Genomic DNA, 25,122 nt, shown 5'->3' with positions numbered 1-25,122 from the left:
TTGAGCGCCACAAGAGCGGAGGTACTCTCTTCGTCGTCTAGCGCGTCCCAAACTGAATTTCACACGTTTCCTTGTCCGTCCCTCAACTGTGAGGGAGATGAAGGTCCAGACCCAGGAACCCAGAGCTTCCTTTTTCTATGCCTCACAGTTTTGCGCTGTCGCTTTTTTTATTACTCCTATTGTACAGGGGAGGAAATCGGACTCAGAGAGTGAAGACGCCACATAGCAGAGGAAATGGCGGAACCTGGACTAGATCCTAAACCTTCTAAATCCCGGCCTGGATTTGCCTCCTGTCCTGGGGTTGACTGAGTTGGTCACTACCCCAGGGGCTCTACCACTGCCCCGCTAGAAACGCGGCATCTCTGGCAGACACTGCCGGGGCTCTTCCCCACCTACTGGGGGCAAAGGACCCTATGAGGAAGGCAGCAGCCACGAGACGAAAGGGTTGGGGTCTAGATCCTGTATCTAGGCCCCGCCCCTCAGGCGGTGCGGCCTTTCCGGATTCTGCGCTGCGATTGGCCGGTCTTTGCAGTGAGCTTCGCGATTGGCCCCCTTGCAGCCGTTGAGATTTGAACTCCTCGTTTGTGGCTTTGCCCGCGCGTTGCACGGCTCAGAGGCAGGTTTTTGCCTCCTCCAGCCGGGGATTGGCCGGTTTTTCTGCTCGCTTGAGTGCTGCCTCGGCTGATTTGTGCGTATTATGCCCGCCTGGTTTTCTCCTTTATTCCTGCTCCACAACTCGAGTCCCAGGAACAGCCGATGAGGTTCTCGGGTAAGGTATGGTGTTAACAGAGAGCGGAGAATGAAAGACTGGGAAAATAGGGTACGGGGTAATATGACGCGATGTTAGGCAAAATAGGAGAAGCAGGGAGGTCGACAGTAGGTATGCCCTTGGGGCACGATGTGGTAGAAAAAGTAAGTATGGTAGATCAGAAGCAGATTTTGGGGCAAATCGCTTAAGCTATCTTAGCCTCATTTTCCTCATCTGATATTGGGCTGTATTATGTACTCCATGAGAGTGGGGTTTGGAGAGTTAGATTAGATGTGATCTATTCGAATAGCCTAACAGAACCTGGCACACAGTAAACAGGTAATAAATGTTAATGCTCTCCTATTCTGGAGCCAGGAGACACTGGCCCATGCCAGGCCAATGTTCTGGCCTCTGATGACACATTCTATTTAAGAAGCTTTGCCCATAAAAACAAATAGTAATTCTAAGCAAAAGGCATTTATATGCCACTTGACAGTTGTTTTTTTAAATATGTCTTTATTGATTTCAGAGAGAGGAAAGGAGAGGGGGAGAGAGAGAGAGAAAAAAACATCAATGATGAGAGAGTCATTGATCAGCTGCCTCCTGCAGGCTCCTGACTGGGGATGGAGCTGGCAACCCAGGCTTGTGCCCTGACTGGGAATTCAACCCCAATGGCCAGGATCCTAGGTCAAAGCTCATCCGCTGAGCCACGCCGGACAGGCCACTTGACAGTTCTTTACACACTTTAATACCCTTTTAAAAAAAGATACCCCTCGACTCATTAGGTCCTCAGAGCAACTATGTAAAGTAATCAGAAACTAGTAACCCCGTTTTACAGATGAGGCCCATGACATGACCAAGTGGCAGAGTCATGAGTAAAATTAGATTCTACTCCAGGGTTGATCTCACATCCTCTAAGATAATCTTTATCAGCTTGATGTAAGACTAAAAATCATTATATATTTCGGGGGGTGGATAATAGAACTAGAAGAAAAGACAGGCCTTAGATACAGATCCTAACCTATTTTCTGTTTGGTTTCCAGCCCTGTGAGCCAGTAGGAGAAGGATGTCTCCCCAGCTGTATGAGTTCCATCTGCCCTTAACCCCAGAGGAATTGTTGAAGAGTGGAGGGGTGAATCAGTATGTTGTGCAAGAGGTATTGTCCATCAGAAATCTTCCATCACAGCTTAAAGGTATGACTCCATAGCTGGCACTGTGCCTAGCACTTCAAAACAACCATCCCACATGTAATTAAATTGTCTGTCTGTTCCACTACACCACTGAGCTCCATGAGGGCAAGGAAACTGTCTTTCCTATTCCCTAATATTTTCTCCCTAGCATTGCATGGGGTGCATTACTGGAAGAGTGCACTCATTGACCATCTTATCTCAGTTATTCAATAAACAGTGTATATGGGGGGAAAATTACTTCAGGTCTTTACCTCTTACCATATGCCGAAATAAAGTCCTGATGGATTTAAGAGTTACAGGAGAAGGTAGCTTTCTTAGAGTGTCTTGAAAGGTGTTTCAAGTAATACCTTTTTTTTAGAGTCTAGAACTCTTGTTTCCAAGAGTGAGCAGTAATGGAAAAAAACATATATGTATATATATGTACAGTTGCAACACTATGCAATGCAGTAACCCATGGGAACCTATAGATGACCAAGAACAATTTATCTGTTATCAAGCAAGACCCATAATGTAACTGTACTTACTGGAAGTGGTCTTGTATCAGATTGCTTTGGAGAGGTACACAAAGTAGAGATTAAGACTCTGGAGCCAAGCTTCTTGAATTTGAATCCTGGCTCTACGTAGCACTCTGACTTTGGACAAGTTACTTAGTCTCTCTGTGCCTCAGTTTTCCTCATATGTAAAGATAAGAATAATAACCTACTTCATTTACTATCTTCTACAACAAAAAGGGTCAGTTAATGCAGCAGTTTGATAATCTAATTGCAGCTTATCTCCTCTTAGCCTTCCTATCGTGGTTGACAGGTGGCAGCTCCTTGTTCCAATGACCAGAAGTAGAAAAGGGGATTTTTTATCTTGTGCTTTTTTCTCTCTAAAAATTTTACCAGAAGCTTCCCAACAGATTTAGCCAGGATTGGATCATGTGCTGTTTCCCTAACTAGGAAATGGAGTTACCAAGATTGGCTAAATTAATCAAGATTATTACCTAGGAGCCTCCCTAAACCTGGACATATCACCATTTGGTAAACAAGGTCACAGATAGACTATTCTGTCCTTATTGTGTGGATATATGTATCACCAATTGCACATGCTGCACACTATAGCAAACTGTTCTTCAGTTATTATAATGCATTATTTTTTTAAATGGATGATCACTCTCTTTAAGTCTTTTTTTTATAACAGTTGCATTGCTTTTGGTGTTTAGAATCCTAAATACAAGTTCTACTATAAATATACAAAATCAGATCATTTAATTTGTTCAACAAGTATGTGCTGATGATATGCTATGTGCCAAACACTGTTCTAGGTATACTGGCAACACAATAGTAAACAAAACAGACAAGATGGCATATTGGGACGATGCTCTAACCAACTGAGCAACCCAGTCAGGGTCTGAATATATTTTGCAAGTAGAGCCAACAGGATTGTTGTTGGGTCAGATTGGATTGATAGGGCTAGAAAAAGAATGTGGGATTACAGTGCTTTTTGACTTGAGCAACTAGAAGAATGGAATTGTCATTTATTGAGACAGGGATATGAGAGGAGTAGGTTTAGACTGTGGCATTCAGGGGAGAGGTCCCAGCTAAAGACATATGAGATTTAATATTCAGCATGTAGAGGGTATTTAAAGCCATGAGATTGGAGTGAAAGTAGATGGAGATTTTTTTTTAAAACAATTTGAGGTCATAAGACCAGAGACAAGTCCAACATTTAAAGGCTGGAGAGATGAGAAACAACCAGTAGAAGAAACTAAGGACCAGTTATTGTGGCAAAAAGTAAATGAAGGAGCTAAACGGAAGCTACATTAAGAGAGCATTTCAAAAAGGAAAGAAGACCCTGGCTGGCATGGCTCAGTGGTTGAGCATCGAACTATGATCCAGGAGATTGTGGTTCAATTCCCGGCCAGGGCACAGGCCCGGGTTGCGGGCTCGATCTCAGTGTGCAGGAGGCAGCCAATCAGTGACAACTCTCATCATTGATGTTTCTATCTCTCTCTATCCCTCTCCCTTCCTCTCTCTGAAATCAATAAAAACATATTTTTTTAAAAGTAGGGGAAGGAAATCATCTGCAAATTAAGATTACTGGATTTAGTAATGTGGCAATTGGTGGCATCTATGATAAAAGCTGTTTCAGAGGAGTGGTGGAATAGGCTTATGAAAATGCAACGAGAGAGATTAGAGGTGGTGGTAAGTTTAGATAACTTTTGCTTTAAGGAGTATCAGAGAAGTGGGGTGATAGCTAGAGGAGGAGGTAGAGTCGAGGGATTTTTTTTTTAAGATGGGCAGCATTGCATGAGTCTGTGCTGAATGAGAATGATCAGATGATGGGAAAGCAGATGATTCAGAAAGGAGAGGAAACAGTTACTGGAACAATATCCTTTAATAGGTAAGAGAGTATGTGATCTGGTGCACAGGGGGAGGAAATGGTTTTATTAGAGCATGGACAATTTATCTACAGCAGCAAATGAGAAGGCAGTCTTTGAGCACAGTTGCAGGTAGTGCAGGTAAATACAGAGCTTAGGACAGCTGGAAGTTCTCTTCTGTCCCAATTCTATTTTCTCAGTGAGATAGGAAGTGATGCCTTTAACTAAGGGTGAGTTGAGAAAGGTATTGATGTGATGAGCAGAGGAAAGTGTGAAAAATTGCCTATAAGAAAGTGAATAGGTTTAGGAATTTGTAATAGGCTTACCAGGAAATAATAAAATCGTAAGTTTAAAGTGAGAATAGCCAGCATGGTCCTGTGTTTGTTTGTTTGTTTGTTTATCTTCACCTGAGGATATTTTTTTCCATTGATACTTAGAGAATGTAGGAGAGGGAGAGAGAGACACATCGACTAGTTGCCTCCCACAACTGCAGAAGAGCCCCAGTGGGGGTGGGGGAAGGGGTGGGGAGCAAACCTACAACCCAGGTACATGCCCTTGACTAGGAATCTAACCCACGACCCTTTTGATGCTTAGCCACCACTCTAACCTCTGAGTCACACTGACCAGGGCGTAAATTTATTTTTTATAGTGGTGTGGGTTAGCAGTTCTGAAACTGCTTTATGTATATGATGAGCTGGAACATCTTGTGGTATAAGGAAGTAAGAGAGTATAAGTGAAGGGAGCATGTCAGGACACAGGCCAAGTTGAACGAGCTCCCAGTGGTCAAGTTTGGGATGATTTGAGCAACAAAATAAATAGTAATAGGAATGGATTAAGACGCCGAATAAAAGAAATACCCACGAATCCGCTCTGATATTAGTAAATAATTGAATGAATAAATAAGGGGAAAGGCACAGTTCATCCTCATAGTGGCATTCCCATTAGTAAGTGTAGAAAGAATGATGGAGAAAGAAAAGTCACCATTTAGTAAATCCCACAGTAATAACTGTGGCAGGCAAGAATCATTAATAGATGCTTAGATTAGTGGACAAATGTGATGAGAAACTGGTATTTGCATAGTTTCAAAGTATCTCCCCACAAGATACTTATTTATTGCAAAGGGTAAAATAGTAACTTTACAGTGGGGACACCTGCAAACACTACCAAGTAATCAAAGTAACATTACCAATAATAAGACATTGACATCACATACTTCTTTATATGATGCATCTGAAGGACCCAACCTCCCTTCCATGGTAATTAGTCAAAAATGTATAACCTCAGTCTAATCATGAATAAATATCAGACAAATCCAAACTAAGGGACATTTTGTAAAATAACTTCAAAAGTGTCAGTATTATGAACGACAAAGATTGGCGGAGCCTTAGGAAACATGACAACTGAATGCACTGTGGTGTGCTTGATTGGATCCTGAACCAGAAAGGGAGCATAGGTAGAACCACTTTCAAAATTCAAATAAGGTCTATAGATGAGTTAATAGCGTTGATTCAATTAATGTTAATTTCTTGGTTTAGAATAGATCTTTGTGCTGTGTTATATATATGATGTTAACATTTTCTGGGGGGGAAATACAGGAGCTCTGTACTGGTTCTGTCACTTTTATAATTTAAAAATTTTAAAAAAAGATCCTGAGTTTGTGTTCACTACTAACTACTATAAGCTGGACAAGTCACATAACTACTCTAGTGACAATTTATTTTCCCATAAAATAGGCATAATACTGTCTGCTTTGTCTAGCTCAGCGATATGATGAAACCCAAGACTTTAATTGTAAAACAGGACAAAAATGTAAGATAATATGTTACATTGAAATGAACTATTTCTTTTGTAATTCTGCCAATAAAAGCAATTAACTTAATTTTCTGCCGTGAATAGAATTTACCAAAAAGGCCTCTTCTTTATTGATCAGTTTCTTGCATCTTTATAGCATTTCAGGCTGCCTTCCGAGCTCAGGGGCCCCTGGCTATGCTGGAGCACTTTGATACTGTCTACAGCATTCTCCAGTAAGTAGAGCACACCCACTGGTACTTTAAAAAGAACTGGTGGCTATTTGCATGTTAATCCTGAAATTCCAAATTATACTCACTAATAAATGGTTCTGGGTGCTGATATCTCTACTGATAAGCATTTTTACCAACTTACCACCATATTTATTCAGTTGAGCGATTTCACATGTATTTTTAACCATTAGATTCTTCAAGTTAGATCTGATCTGTTTAAATGTGCCCTGTAGGTTCCTGTCTTACCCCTGCACTTTCTTTCCCTCGTAGTCATTTTCGAAGTATAGATCCTGGCCTCAAGGAAGATGCCTTGGAATTCCTGATAAAAGGTGTTTATGGAGGTGGGGAGGTGGGGGATAGAAGGTGTTTGTTTGCTTGTTTGTTCACTACATTTTATCAGCCACATGATGATATCAAGGCTGTGGTGATTCAGTTGGTTTGGCTAAGCCCGGGGACCTTTGACCAATTAAGGTCTGTAATCTTGGTGGACAATACAGAGTTATGTGTGTTCGCTGTAAGGGCAGACCAACAAGAAATTCTTCCTGCTTTTGAACTACCTCTCTTTCATAGAGATGATTCTTCAGTTGCCAAGAAGAAATTACGGTAACTGGAGTGAGAGTAGGGAGGGACAGGGCGTGTTCCTGGTATCAGGGTCAGGGGTCCCAAAGGACTTAGCTTGTGTTGTGGCCACTGAGAGATGAAACACAGATCTTTGGTAATCTGATGGCTGCAAGTGCAAGGTGTTTTGAAGTTGGGGAATTATGAGGAAAGGGAAAGAAACCAACTCCAGAATCTGCCCCTCGCAGTGGTATCCCGCCATGCCCAGGAACTTCCAGCTATCCTGGATGATGCAACTTTGAGTGTATCAGATAGAAGCGCCCACCTAAATGCCCTCAAAATGAACTGCTATGCTCTGGTACGCCTCTTGGAATCCTTTGAGACCGTGACCAGCCAGACGAGTCTCATGGACCTGGACCTCGGTGGGAAGGTAACTTGGAGTTCCTGGCTCATTTAATGTGGAACCTGGAAGAATGAGAGAATTGATAGGAAAGAAGGGAATCCAATGATTCTGAGACTCCTTTCTGTTCTTATTTAGGCTTTATGAGGAAGTGCTCAAAAGTATCACAACGTACCCTTCCGTGACAAGCAGCTCTTATATTTAGGAACTTGTAATGCCCTCTTCTGTATTACCTTCTATCTTGTCTTGATATTGGTTAGCTTAAGCACTCAGAGTAGCAGATCTTGACTCTTTTTTTCTTATTTTCTCCTAAATGTATACATGGTCTTTTTTTAGGGCAAGAAAACCCGGGCTAAGTCAGCCCATGGCTTTGACTGGGAAGAGGAGAGGCAACCAATTCTTCAGCTTTTAACACAGCTGCTCCAGTTGGACATTCGTCACCTATGGAACCACTCAGTAATTGAAGAGGAATTTGTCAGGTAGGCAGTTAAAATGACTATAGAGAAATACTGAGCTGTGAGGAATGAGGGCTTTCATGCTAGACCTGCCTTTTAAATACTTCAATTGTATCTGTAATACATATACATATACTCATAACATTGAGTTATTAGGAAATAGTTAATGAATGTTAGAAACTGCTGTGAATTTCTTTTTCTTTTTTCTTTTTAATTTCTCGTCTTTAATGCCCATGTATTCATTCACAAAACAGTATTTACTGAGAATCTCCTAGGTGCATGGCTGGTATCGTTATAGGCACTGGAAACAAAAAGTTTCTGCCCTCATAGTTTATTTTATAGAGCAGAAGCCAATTTTTAAAATAAGTGGAATATATAGTATGTTTTATGGTTTATTAACTACGGAGAAAAATTGAGGGAGGGGGCGGACATTTGACAGAAGAAGTTTGTGATTTTAAATCAACCATTCTGGCAAGATCTCTTTGACATTTGAGCAAATACCCGGAGGAGGTAATCAGAGCCATGAGACTATCTAGAGGAAAAGCAAGGGCCAAGACCCTGAGGAGGGAGTGTGTCCAACATGTACAAGGACTAGCAATGAGGCCAGAGAGAGCAGCTGAGAGGGATAGGTTATGGGGTCAGGGGGGCAGTGGGGAGCCAAACTGCAGATTCTTGCGAACCATCATGGTGCCTGGCATTTTCTCAGAGTAAGATGGGACCTCTCAGGGGTTCCGAACAGAGCAGTAGGTGGTTTTACTTGCTCTTTAACAGGGTCAACCTGGCTGTGATGTTGAAATAGACTATGGAGGGAGAGGGAAGTGGTAGGCCAGTTAGTAGGCTATTGCAGTAACTTGGGCAAGAGATGATGATTAATTTAGACCAGAGAGTGGTAGTGGAGATGAGAAGTGGTTGTATTTCCTACTTTTTTTCCTTAAGGTAGAGCTTACAAGATGAGTGACAGGTGTGTGTGAGGTTTGAGGGAGGGTGCCGTCAAGGATGATGTAGTCTGAGCATTTGAAAGAATGGAGTTTCCTGTGACTGAAATATGGGGAAGGCTGTAGGAGCGTGTTTTGGGGGGACCATTAGAAGTTATGTTTTAGACACACAAAGTTTGCAGAGCTTATTAGATTCAGGTGTAGAATGTACAAATCTGGAGTACAGGAGAGAGGTGTGGCCTAGAGGTACACATTTGGGAATACATGCATTTACAGCCATGAGACTGAACTGATTACTAAATCAGTAAGTAGCTATGATAGAACAGAAATCCAAAGACTATACCCTGGGGCACTCCAGCATTAAGAAGGTGGGATGATGAAGGGGGACCGGCCAAAGAAACTGAGAGGGGGCGTGACATTCTGGAACCCAGCAAAGTGTGTTGCAAGGAGAAAGGAGTGATCGACTGTGTCAAATGGAGCTCAAAGGCCAATTAAGATGAGGGCTGAATTTACTGTCATTTAACAATGAGAAGTCATTGGTGGCTTTGTCCTACCCTTTATCATATACAGGGGTGGGCAAAAGTAGGTTTACAGTTATTATGGTAAATAGTGCAATAATTAATAAATAATACAAGAATAAACTGTGTTCCCCATACTCACAAATATAAACCTACTTTTGCCCACCCCTGGAGTACAGTATTAGGTTCTGTACAGGCATCATAACTGGTTGAAAGCTGGTAATTTCAAAAGACCAAGTGCCTATCTGTGGTCAGCAAAGCGACTTGGTGTAGAAGGTAGTAGATAAAATGAAAACTAGAAGACCCTAACTTTGGGGGCAGTAGAAATAGAATGAATGAGGCAGAGCCCCAATATAATTGAGTCTAGACAACTGATTTCATCATCTCACTTTCTTCCTTTCTCAGTTTAGTCACCGGTTGTTGTTACCGCCTTCTGGAGAACCCCACCATTAGTCACCAGAAGAACCGACCCACCCGGGAAGCCATAACACGCCTGCTTGGTGTAGCCTTGACACATTATAACCACATGCTCAGTAAGTTAGCCCTTTCACTTTGCCCCACCTTTTTCATTTTGCCCATAATTTCTCATGCTTAATACTTCCACAGGTGCCACTGTGAAGATCATCCAGATGCTGCAGCACTTTGAACACCTGGCACCTGTACTGGTGGCAGCTGTGAGTCTATGGGCAACTGATTATGGAATGAAGAGCATAGTGGGAGAGATTGTAAGGTAATTCTTCCGCCTCTAAGTTTCTGATTCTCATTTCTCTCAGGGAGAAAGTAAAGAAAGATAGGAAATACAGTATATTCACTGTGCAACACTAGATTCCTTCAGCTATTAGATACCAATCTTACCTTCTCTTACTGGGAACTGAAGTATCTTGTTGTGACTGTGTTTTCTTCCCTGCATAGAGAGATTGGACAGAAATGTCCCCAGGAGCTGAGTCGGGACCCTGCAGGGGCAAAGGGCTTTGCAGCCTTCTTGACAGAACTGGCAGAACGTATCCCAGCAATCCTTATGTCCAGCATGTGCATTTTGCTAGATCATCTGGATGGAGAGGTGGGTAGTACCCTGGGAATCTCAGGTTTTTCTGGGGGGGTTTAAATCTGTTTTTTAACAAGAAGGTAGCTTTCACATGAAGTCAAGTTGTCTGGTCTTATTACTGTGGCAGTTCTTCCTGTAAAGAAGCAGCTGGTGTTTATTAAATAAAGAGCCTATTTCAACGTCACATTGGTTTCCTCCAGGTCTGGTAGGGGAGGTGTCAGTTCCACAGTTTAGGTTCAGAGAGAGTGACCCCACTGTGTTTCTGAATCCCATCCGTTTCTCAGGATGAAGCCTCTTCCTACCATCTGACTCGCCTTGCTTCCATACAGTAAACTTTCTCAAATCGACCCATGTCATCTCTCTTAATTCTCTTTTATCCTTGAATGCCAGCCTGGCCATTTCCCAAACTAATGTGAGCTACTCATAGGTGAATATCAAGGACAAAGACAGTCCACTCGTTCATGTAATTTACTTTAACTTCTTGTGCAAGACCCTGTTCTCTGGCTCTTGGCCTAGAAAAAATATCCAAATCCTCTTCTCCACCAGATTCTCTAGGACTGATTTCTGTTGCTCTGTGTTCCATTTTTCTGTCAGTAAAATGGGGGAATGGGAGGGAAAGGGGTGCTTATTAGTAAGGATCAAAGGTGGCGAGACCTCAGGTGGCGAGACCTTAATGCTTTTCAAATGGTGGATAGGTATGATTTCATATTCAGCTACCACCATGATTACCTGGGTAAACCTTAGGGGGAAAATGGGTTTTGGCTCTTGTTTATTGTCTCTACATTCTCCTCTGGGCAAACAAGGCGCCTCTGGGATTCAGCTTTTTCCAAGAAAAGTTATAACTAAGTTAGGCAAGTTTAACCTTTACTAAAGGCCTTGCCCCTTCTTTGTGCCTGGAAAGGCATACAAATTTAGGGAATAGAAAGTGAGTATTAGAGTGCAGAGGCTCGTACCGACTTCATTTCTCTCTCTCAGAATTACATGATGCGCAATGCTGTGCTCGCAGCCATGGCAGAGATGGTACTGCAGGTTCTGAATGGTGATCAGCTGGAGGAAGCAGCCCGAGACACCAGAGACCAGTTCTTGGACACCCTGCAAGCCCATGGCCATGATGTCAACTCCTTTGTACGAAGCCGTGTTTTGCAACTCTTCACCCGGATCGTCCAGCAGAAGGTGAACAGCCTTCCACCTGATAAAAACATGGTTCCACTCTACATATAGGCCTAAGAAAAGAGGAATCCATGTCCGGCTGTCATGGCTTAGCAGTTGAGCTTTGACCTGTGATCTAGGAGATGCAATTTGATTCATGGTCAGGGCACATGCCCAGGTTGCAGGCTCAATCCCCAGCAGGAGTCAGCCAATCAGTGGATCCTCTCTCATCATTGATGTTCTCTCTCCCTCTCCCTTCCTCTCTCTGAAATCAATAAAGACATATTTTTTTAAAAAAAGAAAGAAAAGAGGAATCCAGTGTCAAAAAAAAAAAATCTGTCCCAAACAAGAGTCTAGAATTCAGGTTGTTACTACCAGTAATAAAGGGGTTCATCTACCAAAGGGCAAGGATGACTGCCTCCATTTAAGAGCTATATTGTGCCTTAACCACTACAAAGAGTACTCCTTAACTATTTTATATCCCGTAGAAAAGTTTCTTTGGAATGAATGGGTAGCTCATTTAGAGTTTACTTCAAGATCACCTTGAGCAGAAAGGATGGTGTGAGATGTGAGCTGATTCTTATCTTTCTATCCCACATAGGCCCTCCCCCTGACACGTTTCCAGGCAGTGGTGGCCTTAGCAGTGGGCCGTCTGGCAGACAAGTCGGTGCTAGTATGTAAAAATGCTATCCAGCTGCTGGCCAGTTTTCTCGCCAATAATCCCTTTTCCTGCAAGGTAAGTAGACTTGAGCCATCCAAAAGAAGGAATTAAAGGAAATGGATAAAATTATGTGACTTGTGATCCTGATACTCATTTACCCTGATAGCTTAGTGATACTGACCTTGCTGGACCCCTGCAGAAGGAAACCCAGAAATTACAAGAGATGAGGGCCGAGAGGCAAACTGCAGCTGCTTGTGAGTAGTTACTGCATAGGAATCCCCACCCCAGACAGTCTTCTCCCTGCAGCAGAAACACCAGTGAAAGAGTCTAACACTTTCTCATTCAGCTGCAGTGCTGGACCCAGAGGAGGAGTGGGAAGCCATGCTGCCAGAGTTGAAGTCTACCTTACAACAGCTGCTAAAACTTCCCGAGGAAGAAGAGATTCCTGAGAAAATTGCTACTAAAGAGACCGCTGAAGAGGTGAAAGGACGCATCCGTCGGTTGCTTGCCAAAGCTAGTTACAAGTATGTGATAGAATGAGATACTCTCTAATGACCTGTTTAGGCTTTGAGTTTAACCTTTGAGAAACAGTATTTCTTTAAAATGAACTGTACTTAGAGTATGCTGCCAGCAGGTGGTGGTAGGTGTTTTCACTGTAGTAATGGTCTGAACATCAGATTTATTATGCCAAAGGCATAGTCCACAATTAAGCATGCTTTTCTACTTTTACAAATGTTTAAAAGAAACTACTAAAATAACTAAATATAAATAGTGTTATATAAAAGATGATAAGGGTTCTCCTTTGAAGAAGAAAGCCTACAATAAGTATAATTCTGGTTGTATAATCTTAAGTTTTCTGGGCCTCAGTTTCATAATTTGTAAAATAAGTTGATTACATCATATGATTTCTAATGGCTTTCTAATTCTAAATTCTGTGAGTTAATAAATAATATATATTCTACCTTAATCTTTTTTTTTTTTTTTTCATCCGTACCAGAAAATATTTTTTCCCCATTGATTTTGAGAGTGGAAGGAATATAGGGAGGGGGAGAGAGAAACATCAATGTGGGAGAGACACGCCAATCCCACACACGCCCCAACCGGGCCAGGGATCAAACCTGCAACCCAAGTACATGCCCTTGACCGATAATCAAACCCACAACCCTTCAGTGCATGGGCCGATGTTCTAACCACTGAACCACATCGGGCCAGGGCCTACCTTAATCTTTAAGTCAACCTATTATGAATCCTAATCTTAGAGAAAAGGTTTCTCCCAGTGATTTTGTGACTCAAACTTTCGAGCAGCTTGGCAAAAAAAAGCACTTAGAGCTGTCATCAAGTATTCTTAAACCTTGGCCACAGTTATTTATTTACTTCTTACCTAATTAGACTGTTTAGAAAGGCTAAATATGAATAGAATGTAAACTGCTTTGCCCTCATATCTTTCCTTTGTCTCTCTTTACTTTGCTAAAGCATAAACAGAGACTATAGTTTTCTAATTGCTTCTTCTGCCTCCAAGCATGCTAGTATTTTCTCCTATCAATTAGAAAAATGTTTCAGCTCATGTTAAAGATGTCGCTTTATCCTCAGCAATTGGTGCTGGGTTAAGATCTTAATAACTGAGGTGTTTGCATCCAATTAAAATAAACATACATTAGAACAAAACTTTTTAAAATAAATTTTTTAGCAGTTTAATTTTTAATAAGTTTTTTTAAATTTTTTTATTTTATATATAGATTGATTTTTAGAAAGAGAGGGGAAGGGAGAGAGAGAAAAAAACATCTATTTTGTTGTTCCACTTATCTATGTATTCATTGGTTGCTGCTTATATGTGCCCTGACTGAGAATCAAACCCTCAACCTTGACATATCGGGGCAACACTCTAACCAACTGAGCTACTTGGCCAGGGCTTTAATGTGTTTTTTTAAAAAGCAGAAATTTACTTTTAAAAAATTAGACGCCCGGCCGGGCGTGGCTCAGTGGTTAAGCATCGACCTAGGATCCAGGCGATCAGGGTTCGATTCCTGGTCAGGGCACATGCCCGGGTTGCGGGCTGCAGCCAATCAATGACTCTCTCATCATTGATGTTTCTGTCTCTCTTTCTCCCTCTCCTTTCCTCTCTCTGAAATCAATAAAGATATATGTAAAAAAAAAAAAAATTAGACAATACATTTACGTGGTACAAAATTTTAAATTATAAAAAGGACATACCACAAAAAGTCCCGTCCAAACCTGTTCCCAGTCACTTAGTCACACAGGGAAGCAACAATCATAGTTTATTTGAATGTCCTTCTAGAGTTTACATATGGACATACAGCTGAACATATGTTCTTTTTCCCCCCCTTTTTACACAAGTGATAGAATTCTTTTTCCTGCTGACCTATCCCCTTGCTTTTTTCCCTCAATTATGTATCTTAATGTTTCCATACATAAATAGCTGCCTTAGTATTTTTTATGGCTACATAGAATCCCATTGTATGAATGGACCATAAATTAACCAGGTATTGAAAGTTCATTTTTTTCAAACTTTCACTTGGCAAAAATTTTAAACAGATGTTTGGAATAGGGTTGTGAATTTTAAAATTTAAAAGCCTTATTGAGTGCTTTGAAGATTAAAGTTAAGCCTTATCACTTTAGAAATAGAAAGTGTTTGAGCTCTACCCCGTGGATGCCTAAGTGTGAAAAGTGCTCCTTTTCCTTGGGACAGTAGGTCTAGGTGCTTGATGGGATTACTGGGTGGGTAGGCCTCCCTTCAGTCTACAGTGACACTCATGTCTGTCAAAATTTTTTTTTTTAAGGCTACAGTGACACTTTTATGGGTGCTAAATTGATTACAGGTTGATGTTCTTTTAGGCAGGCCATCATTCTCACTCGAGAAGCCCTAGGCCACTTCCAGGAGTCCGAACCCTTCAGTCATATGGACCCAGAGGAGTTAGAGGAGACCAGGTTTCTGAATTTCTTAGGAACTATCTTCAAAGGTAATTCCCTTTCCTTCTTCAGTCAACAAATAGAACATTTCAACTAGTATTTATGGACCATTTACTTTATGCCAAACACGGACCTAGCTAACAGAGTTGGTAATGCTTCTGCTCTGGAATGGAAGCAGCCGGTGGGCCTAATATTGATAGTCACAGAGTGTGAAAGGGTATTTCCAAACCATTAAGAACTTTAGGAATCTTTTTTGAGAAATAGACCAAGATATTTTAGAATAGGTTCTAAATTTATACCTTTTTTTGTGGAAAGAAGTGTCCAGAATGTTGTTATAGGTGTTGGATTTCTCCATCTTAAACATTCTCTAACTCCTAGGTCCATCAGCTTCCACACAGGAGAAGAATCCCCAGGCGCCTGCAGAGAACATGGGCCCAGGACAGACTGACTATAAAGACAAGCCCAGAGTGTCAGAGCCTGAGAAATCCAGGGGAAAGGACGATCTGGTGAAGCAAGAGATGCTGGTGCAGTATCTGCAGGACGCCTATAGCTTCTCTCTGAAAATTACAGAGGCCATTGGCATCATCAGCAAGATGATGTATGAAAACACAACCACAGGTATGGTATACCAAAGTTTCTTTCTGTAAGGACTGGGTCTTGGGTTGGAAAAACCAGTCTTGTCCATATTTTATTGATACCTAGCTGCTCCTTTAAAAGGAAGAAATTCTTGCCCTGGCTGGTGTGGCATAGTTGGTTGGGTGTCGTCCTGTGCACCAAAACATTGCTGGATTCCCAGTCAGGGCACATGCCTGGGTTGCGAGCTTGATCCCTGGTAGGGGGCATGCAGGAGGCAGCCGATCAATGTTTCTCTCTCTCCTTCTCCCTTCTCTCTCTCTCAAAATCAATTTTAAAAAAGTAAGAAAAGAATTCTTTTTTGCATTTGCTATACCTATTTTCATGCATATAGTACTTCATGATAGGGTATTATGGGAGTCAACAGTCTCAGGGAAAATTAGGAAGGCCTCGGTTTGCATGTTGCTACATCAAGAAAGTTTCTTTTTAATTTGGGGGGAGGGCAGTTTTGCCAAGTAGATGGGTGACATTTGTGTGTCCTCTCAGTGGTACAGGAGGTGATTGAATTCTTTGTGATGGCATTCCAATTTGGGGTACCTCAGGCCCTGTTCGGAGTACGCCGCATGCTGCCTCTCATCTGGTCTAAGGAGCCTGGTATCCGGGAAGCTGTGCTTAATGCCTACCGCCAACTTTACCTCAACCCCAAAGGGGACTCTGCCAGGTATATTGGGTACTTTCGCCTTTTCTGACCTTTCTAAGATCAGCTTCTCATAGGACATTTCTAGTGTCCTGAGAATTGGGGCGCATCCTTCTAGAGGATGTTCAGAATGTGTGGGCAGTAGGTCTATAAGGGGGCTCAAGGTGGAGCTGAACTTCCAGTGAAACCCATCCTAAGCTGTATTTGACACTGGTGAGGGGATAGCCCTAATCACCTGTTTGCTGGGTTCAACTTATCAGTCTTCTGATGACCCCTGATCTTTGCTGTTCCTGCAGAGCCAAGGCCCATGTTTTGATTCAGAATCTCTCTTTGCTGCTAGTGGATGCCTCAGTTGGGACCATTCAATGTCTTGAGGAAATTGTAAGTCTCCTCACTTCTTCTTTCTTTATTCATTCAGCCAAGTATTAGTGATTACTGTGTGTTCGGCAGTTTACTCAGCCCCAGAAAGGATAAGATTATTTGCTTCCAAGTTTCCAACTTAAAAGGAACCAACAGTCAAGTTGGTAGCCAAAAAACACAAACCACTTATCGAACAATGCAGCAGAGGCAGTGGTTATAGTAGCAATAGTAAATAATAACACTGTATATGCCAGGCACCTCTTAGCACTTTACTCATATTGACCTGTTTAATCCTCACAATAATCCCATGCGGTGATTCTATTATCTACATTTTACAAAGAAATCTGAGGCACAGAGAAGTTAAAGAACTTGGCTAGTTACAGCTAGTTAGTGGCAAAGTTTGAGATTTGAACTCAGGCAGAAGAACTCCAGAAAACATATTTTTAGCTTGTATGTTACACTGATGAATACAGAGTGGGACAGAGCAGTGTGAGGTGGGATGGTCAAGTAAAGCTTCCTGAAGGTGGTAGGACTTAAGGCGGGTCTTGATGAGTAGGATTTAGAGAATTTGAGAAAGGAGGGAAAGCATTTCATACAGAAAGCCAAGAAAGAGCACAGCCTATGTTGTAGAATGAGGAAGATTGTGTCCCAGCTTAAAATTGTTACCTGAAAAAGATAATAAAGCTGGGAATGTAAGTTGGAATTAAACTGTGAAGGTCCCTGGATGGCTTCAAGAGTCTAGGACTTTAACCTTATTATCCAGGGACCCCAGCAAATCTACCCTGAAGCATTTGGATCATTGGGGCAAAAGGTGGAGGTGGTGCTGAAATTTTAAGCCTATGTGACTAAGAGAGTGTTGGTACCTATCATTGGCAAAATGAAAAGGCAAGGAAGGCTGATGGCTTCCGTTTTAGACATGTTGAGTTTGTAGTAATAGCAAGAAAACCTACTAGAAACCCAGAAAGTAGTGAGAACTATAGAGCCACATGGAGCTCAACAAGGTCAGTTTCAGTGTGTCGTCTTAATGAACAAAGCTTTGAAGGCACAAGAGTAGAAGCAGTAGTGATGGAAGAACCTTCCCGAACCCCTCCTTTATATTTCGAGCCTCCTTCCTTTTCCGTTCCTGGGTATTGCTTTCACCTGCTCCAGGTTCTCAATATTCTTTTCAGAGAAGTGGGCCAAGGACCAGGGCAGTTGTTTTTAGCCTCAGCTCTTTTTCTTTTTTCTTCAGATCTGTGAGTTTGTGCAGAAGGATGAATTGAAACCAGCAGTGATCCAACTGCTTTGGGAGCAGGCAACTGAGAAGGTTCCCTGCTCCCCTCTGGAGCGCTGTTCCTCTGTCATGCTTCTTGGAATGATGGCACGGTGAGACTAAAATCCAGATGGGCAGTCGGATAAGAGAGGAAAGGAAGGTTCTGAGAAGGCCCCCTGTCCTTCAGTAATAGCAGTCAGGCCCAGCTGAGCCCTGTGTTTGAGCTGGCTACCTAAATGGGAAATAAAATAGTGGAAGTACCAGCACCCCCTGCCTAGAGAAAGGGGGATTTTGGGGGCAGCTCTGTCTCAGATCCTCTCTGTAGTATTCCAAGGCTCTGGAAGCCCTGCGTTGGGCGCAGGTACCTACCTACCCCCCTTGGCATTGTCCCTTACACAGAGTCCTGTCCGTGACTAGCTTTAATTCTGTGACTTCCTTCCCCTAGAGGAAAACCAGAAATTGTAGGAAGCAACTTAGACACACTGGTGAGCATAGGGCTGGAGGAAAAGTTTCCACAGGACTTCAGGCTGGCCCAACAGGTGTGCCTCGCCATTGCCAACATCTCTGACAGGAGAAAGGTATGTGGGGTGGCTGCACCCAAACTAAGGAGAGTAGGGGGTCATTTTATCCACCTTCCACACACCTACATACTGTCTTTCCTGTTCTTGACAGCCTTCTCTGGGTAAACGTCACCCTCCCTTCCGGCTACCTCAGGAACACAAGTTATTTGAGCGACTACAGGAGATGGTCACAAAAGGTGTGCTATCGTGAAGGGTCTGGGCAGAATTGAGGCCTTCGTCTGCAGTGGGCAACTTCTCTCTTTTCCTATGCAGGCTTTGTCCACCCAGACCCACTCTGGATCCCCTTCAAAGAGGTGGCCGTGACCCTCATTTACCAGCTGGCAGAAGGCCCTGAGGTGATCTGTGCCCAGATATTGCAGGGATGTGCGAAGCAGGCCCTGGAGAAGCTAGTAGAGAAGAGCACCTCCCAGGACCAGGACGACCCGAGTAAGTAGGCAAGAGGGTTGATGGGCCCAGTGGGCTGCAGCCAGCTCCTGCTACTTTCCCTGCCAGGCCAGAGGTCACTGCCACCACCACTTCCTACAACAACCCCTGACCTCCATGGCCCATGCTATCACATTTTTGTCACTCAAGTTGGGCCAGCCACCGCCCTGTTCCCCCACCCCATCACTTTCTTCTTCCTAGTTTGCGTAGTACATGAGCAAGGAGGAGATCGGTGAAAACAGGATGCAGAGTCCTGTGAGACTGATTATGTCTTTTCCTCCCTGCCCTTACTCTTCCCTCCAGAGGAGATCCCCATGCTCCCCACTTTCCTGTTGATGAACCTGCTGTCCCTGGCTGGTGATGTGGCTCTGCAGCAGCTGGTACATTTGGAACAGGCAGTGAGTGGAGAGCTTGGTCGGCGCCGAGTTCTTCGGGAAGAACAGGAGAATAAAACTAAAGAGCCAAAGGAGAAGGTGAATGGAGTACCTGGGCATGTGGGTTCACATCCCAAGCATTTCCCAGATGTGTTTCATGACCTCAGGTCATTGACATTTCCTTCTGGGATCTGCGTCTTCCCTGCTATTAAATGAAGTGAAGATGACACTCTACCTTCTTGGTGCTACTACACTGGGAAAGATTAGTGAGAACAAAGATGGAACAGTCTGTCCATGATCACCCAAGAAGGAAAGTTTTAGGTAAATACAGAGCATTTAGTTAGATCCTCAGCATAAAATAGAGGCTGTGCCCAAGGCATGTTTCTTAGAGCATGCACACACCCATCAGCTTTCATCTGGGCCTGCCATCTGACAGGGACCTTGTATTTTCTCCACTAGAGACAAACATACAAGACACAGCCCTGCAGCAGTGGGACAAGGTCTGACTTTCTCTATGATCTTGAACCATTGTCTGGCATGATCTATTTACCATGTGCAGGAAATTTTTTATTTTTTTTTTAATTTCAGGGAGAGTAAGGGAGAGGGAGAGAGAGAGAGAAACATCATTGATGAGAGAGTCATTAATCGGTTGCTTCCTACATGTCGCCTACTGGGGATCGAGCCCACAGCCCCGGCATGTGCCCTGACCGGGAAATGAACCATGACCTTCTGGTTCATAGGTCAGTGCTCAACCACTGAGCCACGCCGGCCGGGCAGGAAATTATCTCTATGAGGACGAGTTAAGAGATGTGGAAATATGATTTGGCAACTTAAACACAAATATAGGGAACCTAGTTCATTTCCTCTTTAATTCTGGAGTCCTCTCTCTACAGACACAATTGACAATTCTATGAATGGTTTTGCAGAATTTGCCTTTCCCCAGATTCATTCATGCAAAATGAAGGATAAGCTGGAATCAAAACTGTTGTCTCTGATCACGCATGATCTCTGGCTTCTTTCCCATTAGAATGCAAGCACTGAGACCACCATGGAGGAGGAGATGGGTCTGGTTGGGGCCACTGCTGATGACACAGAGGCAGAACTAATCCGCAGCATCTGTGAGATGGAACTGTTAGGTGGTAAGAAGAATTGCTGAGTGACCTTCTCCCCAACTGAGATAACTTGTCCCAAACCTAGAATTGTTCTTCCAACAGGCGAACAGATATTGGCTGCCTTTGTTCCACTTCTGCTTAAAGTCTGCAACAACCCTGGCCTCTATAGCAACCCAGAGCTCTGTGCAGCTGCATCACTTACCCTTGGCAAGTTCTGCATGATCAGGTAAGCCCTGGGGTTGGGACCACCTTCTCAAGGAGGATAGAGATGTTATGATTTCCCTGATGATCCTCTCCTTGCCCCTAGTGCCACTTTCTGTGACTCCCAGCTTCGTCTTCTGTTCACCATGCTAGAAAAGTCCTCACTCCCCATTCTCCGATCTAACATCATGATTGCTACTGGGGATCTGGCCATCCGCTTCCCCAACCTGGTGGACCCCTGGACACCTCATCTGTATGCTCGGTAAGAGATCCTTCACAATGCTTCAGCAGTCCCTCCCAGCTCTGGGAGGGGCTAGTTAAGTCAGTATGAGAATTACTAAAGCTGTATTTCCTTAGTCTTTAGGATTACCCTTGAACATCTGCTTAATACTTGACCTGTACAAGCCCTGGCTAGGTATGACCCCAAAGGGATTGACAAACTATAACTGTCTAAAGCCTTGGCTAAAGCTTGGCCTCCTTCCTCAATCCCACCTTTCAACTCTAGGCAGCTTGCTAACTGCTTCTAGAATGGTACATTAAGAAGGGGTATGAGTTCCTGCTGAGGGCCTTCCCTGCTAGTGTCAGGGTGTAGCCCATGGTCTTGGTCCCAATGACTTGAGATTTTATTCCTAGCCTCCGAGACCCAGCTCAGCAAGTGCGGAAAACAGCAGGGCTGGTGATGACCCACCTGATCCTGAAGGACATGGTAAAGGTGAAAGGACAGGTTAGCGAGATGGCTGTGCTGCTCACTGACCCTGTGCCTCAGATCGCCGCCCTGGCCAAGAACTTCTTCAATGAGCTTTCCCACAAGGTGAGAGGCAGAGAGGCAGCTTAGGGTTTGCTGCTGAGGGTGGATGTAGGTCACCTCGTGTCTTTAACGTGATTCTCTCTTACAGGGCAATGCAATCTATAACTTGCTTCCAGATATCATCAGCCGCCTGTCAGACCCTGAGGGAGGGGTGGAGGAAGAGCCTTTTCGCACCATCATGAAGTATGGTTCCCTGGGCCTTGGGGCATATTTTTCACCTAGCACAGGCTTAGCAACAAACAAACCTGTACAGTCATGTGCCACTTCATACATACACTGGCTGAGAAATGCATTGTTAGGCAATTTCGTCATTGTGTGAACATAGTACACTTACAGAAACCTAGGTGGTATAGCCTACTGCTCACCTAGGCTGTATGGGATAGCTCATTGCCTCCTAGGCTACGAGCCTGTACAGCTTGTTACTGTGCAAAACCACACGAGGGTAAATCAAGCACAAGAGAAAATGACATAATCAAGACACATGGTAAACATGAAAGATCTGTGGCTGCTGCCAGATAACAGCATACTGTTTACAGCAAACTTTTTTTTAATAAGTAGAGTACATTTTAAAATAATGATAAAAAGTAGAGTACACTAAATACATAAACCAGTAACAGTTTATCATTATCAACTATTATGCACTGTATGTTCTACAGTGTGTACAACTGGCGGTGCAGTGGGTTTGTTTACACGGGCAACACTACAAACACAGGAGTAATGTTTTGTGCTTCAACATTATGACAGCTATGAAAGGTGGTAGGAATTTTTCAGCTCCATTAGTCTTATAGGACCACCATCATACGTGCGGTCCACCAAAATGTCACAACTGTATTGGAATTCTAGCTCTGCTACTTTTTAGCTGTATGGCCTTCAACAATAACTTAACCTCTCTCTGCCTTTTTCTCCTATATAAAATGAGGCCAATATGTGCCGTGCCCCTTAGTTCTTGAGCAGATTCTGTAAGATAAAGTTCCTGAGGTGGTGGTAGGCACATTGTATTCACTAGATGGAAGCTGTTTTTGTTACAAATTTCCATTCACAGTGAAAATTCCTCAGGAGAGGGGGTGGACCCTTCTCTGGGGTATGGAAGAAGGCAGAAGGAATAGTGAGGCAGGCATGGCCATGGCAGAGAAGATTCTAAGGCAAGAGGTTGACCAAAGGCTAGTACTAGGGAAGACCAGGGCTCGTGGTAGTGGGTGGGTTCCAAGCTGCCCCTTCAGCATCCCTCCTCCCTGCAGGCAGCTGCTCTCTTACATCACCAAGGACAAACAGACCGAGAGCCTGGTGGAGAAGCTGTGTCAGCGGTTCCGCACAGCCCGGTATGCTGCCTTCCTTGAAGCTTGTGCTGCGAGGGTCCTTCAGAGCATTCTAGAGCAGAGCATACTTCCTCGGTCTCGCTCCTCACAAAGCCTTTCCCATCTGCAGAACCGAGCGGCAGTACCGGGACCTGGCCTACTGTGTGTCACAGCTGCCCCTCACAGAGCGAGGCCTCCGCAAGATGCTGGACAATTTTGAATGCTTTGGAGATAAACTGTCAGATGAGTCCATCTTCAGTGCTTTTTTGTCAGTGGTGGGCAAGCTGCGGCGAGGAGCCAAGCCTGAGGGCAAGGTGAGCAGCTCCTGCTGGGATTGCAGCCAAGTAACCAGGGTGACCTGAGACCAGATCTTTCTGTTTCCAATTCCTGTTTGTTTCTTTTTCTTGTTTTTTAATAGGAGTTTTAGGTTCAAAGTAAAATTGAGTGGAAAGTATAGAGTTCACCCATATGCCCTCTGCCCCCACACATACATACAGCCTCCCCCATTATCAATATCCCCACCGGAATGACACACTTGTTACAATCGATGAACCTCCCTGGGCACATCACTGTCATCCAAAGTCCATACAAGATTCACTGTTGCTGCTTGTACATTCTGTAGGTTTGTACAAATGTATAATAACCTGTGTCCACCATTATAGTATCGTACAGAATGGCTTCACCGCCCTAACAACCCTCTGTGCTCCCTATTCACCCCTCTCTGCCCTCAACCCCTGGCAGCAACCACTGATCTTTTTACTATTTCCAGTTTTGCCTTTCCCAGAATGTCATACAGTTGGAATCAAAGACATCCGCTTCTCAGATTGGCTTCTTAGAATTATGCACTTAAGCTTTCATCATGTCTTTTCATGACCTTGTTTCTTAGAAATCACTATTTCCAAGTCTGGCCTTAATCTCTTTTCCCCTCCAGGCTATAATAGATGAATTTGAGCAGAAGCTTCGGGCCTGTCACACAAGAGGATTAGATGCAATAGAGGAACATGAGATTGGCCAAGGGGATAGCAAGAGAACTCCAGCAGCCAAGAAGCAGTCCTCTGGTACGTGAGGCAGCCCCATGGATGGAGAGACCAGATGTGAACTCGTTTCAGGTAGAGGTTTTCATGGTTTTTTTTATTTTGGACTCATGCTTCTTCCCCTTTTAGCCTCTAGGCACCAGCATCTGACTTCTGTAGCCTCTGACAATGACTTTGTCACACCTGAGCCCCGCCGCACTGCCCGTCGGCATCCAATCACCCAGCAGCGAGTTAAGAAAAATAAACCCAGAATTGTCTTCTCAAGTGATGAGTCCAGCGAGGAAGGTATGGCGGGCCCAGGAGGAGCACAGCTGGGGGGGGGGCTGGCTTTGGTGGTGTCCTGCTGTGTAGATTCCACCACGCCCCCCACTACCCTCCCTCTCCCTCCCCCAGGTCGTCTTTCTCCCTGTACAGTTTGGGCTTTATTTGTGCAGTGTGGCTGGGCCTGTCACATTTGTTCTCTGAGATCTATTGTTCACCATCTTTGTGACTCAGCTTTTTCTCATTCCTCCAATTCTTGGAATAGAGCTTTCAGCAGAGATGACAGAAGATGAGACACCAAAGAAAACCACCCCCATCCGCCGAGCATCTACTCGTAAGCACAGGTCCTAGGAGGTCGGCTCGCCTGCTCCCATCCCTGCTGTGTAGGGTACTTGTGGGGTGACCTAGAATTCCGTTCCCCTTGTAAAATACTTATTTGCCTGTCTCCTTGGATTTTTAATACATAAATCATCTTTATAATGTAAGGCATTTCTCTTAAACCAGCCTAACTGAAAACTGAGTTGAGCTGCTTTCACTAGAATATATGTTTGCCAGTCTCCTTGTTTTGTAATGAATAAATATTTTTATATACTTTTAGACATTTTTCTTAAGCTTGTCTTTGTTTCATCTTTCACATTAGCCCATTTGCAGGCAGCAGATAGTTATTGGTCTAGAAAGAGAGGATGAGCCCCGGAGTACTGGGGCCCATCTCAAGATCTGATAACTTCATGCTTCTCAGTGCCCCATCTTTCTCTTCTCAACTCCCCACCCTGCACAGGTGACAAGATTGTTCCACTGTAGAGAATTATGCAGTGTCTAGTCTCCAAGTCTGTGCTTCTTAACCTGAGGGCTATTTTGCCCGCTCGCGGGCATCTGGCAAGTGTGGATTCCTTTTTTGTTGTCACAACCTAGAGGGGAGGGGTGCTACCAGCATCTAGTGGGCAGAGGCCAGGGATGTTGCTAAATACCCTACAATGTACAGGACAGAACTCACAGTAAAGAATCCTCTCCCAAATGTCAATCAATAGTGCTGAGCTCGGAAAAAGCCTGCTCTAGACCAAAGGCTGGTGTCCTCTGTGGACTGGCTCAGCCCCCACTTGTGCTCCTTATCCTATCTCTAAAGACGGGTGACTGGCCTGGCTGATGGAAGGTCAAGTCATGATCCCCTCCAGCTTTAGACA

General features: G+C 43.8%; 1 protein-coding gene across 4 annotated transcripts; it reads left to right on the top strand.

The window, feature by feature from the left end:
* The first annotated feature begins 9 nt into the window (after window positions 1-9).
* On the top strand, window positions 10-24,538 carry NCAPD2 (non-SMC condensin I complex subunit D2). 4 transcript variants are annotated; one of them, XM_081127480.1, is made up of 33 exons: window positions 681-769; window positions 1,792-1,941; window positions 6,059-6,109; window positions 6,249-6,324; window positions 6,592-6,650; window positions 7,128-7,309; window positions 7,616-7,758; window positions 9,593-9,720; window positions 9,794-9,917; window positions 10,100-10,247; window positions 11,208-11,405; window positions 11,983-12,117; window positions 12,209-12,296; window positions 12,389-12,566; window positions 14,896-15,020; window positions 15,349-15,588; window positions 16,090-16,264; window positions 16,537-16,621; window positions 17,832-17,965; window positions 18,298-18,430; window positions 18,525-18,609; window positions 18,686-18,859; window positions 19,160-19,329; window positions 20,258-20,369; window positions 20,445-20,568; window positions 20,650-20,805; window positions 21,177-21,354; window positions 21,440-21,534; window positions 22,590-22,670; window positions 22,777-22,960; window positions 23,578-23,704; window positions 23,810-23,965; window positions 24,207-24,538. In XM_081127480.1, exons 2-33 carry the CDS (start codon window positions 1,815-1,817, stop codon window positions 24,290-24,292), a joined length of 4,257 nt encoding a protein of 1,418 aa, XP_080983606.1. In that variant the 5' UTR covers window positions 681-769; window positions 1,792-1,814; the 3' UTR covers window positions 24,293-24,538. The 4 variants fall into 4 exon arrangements, with proteins under 4 accessions (XP_080983608.1, XP_080983606.1, XP_080983607.1 ...); XM_081127481.1 differs by having other exon boundaries at window positions 754-774; XM_081127482.1 differs by lacking the exon at window positions 6,059-6,109 and having other exon boundaries at window positions 10-769.
* Window positions 24,539-25,122: the final 584 nt, after the last annotated feature.

The sequence above is a fragment of the Miniopterus schreibersii genome (assembly GCF_964146895.1).
Source record: "Miniopterus schreibersii genome assembly, chromosome: 2".
NCBI classification, from domain to species: domain Eukaryota; kingdom Metazoa; phylum Chordata; class Mammalia; order Chiroptera; family Miniopteridae; genus Miniopterus; species Miniopterus schreibersii.
Note: the sequence above shows the minus strand (reverse complement) of the source record. Positions and strands in the feature narration are given on the sequence as shown.

What these genes read in the sequence shown, in the direction of transcription:
- NCAPD2 (XM_081127480.1), top strand. Translation starts at nt 1,815, where the DNA reads ATGTCTCCCCAGCTGTATGAGTTCCATCTGCCCTTAACCCCAGAGGAA. An exon ending in CTTAGGAACTATCTTCAAAG is followed by an intron (nt 15,021 to 15,348) that starts GTAATTCCCTTT and finishes TCTAACTCCTAG; the next exon opens with GTCCATCAGCTTCCACACAG. An exon ending in TGAGATGGAACTGTTAGGTG is followed by an intron (nt 20,370 to 20,444) that starts GTAAGAAGAATT and finishes TTCTTCCAACAG; the next exon opens with GCGAACAGATATTGGCTGCC.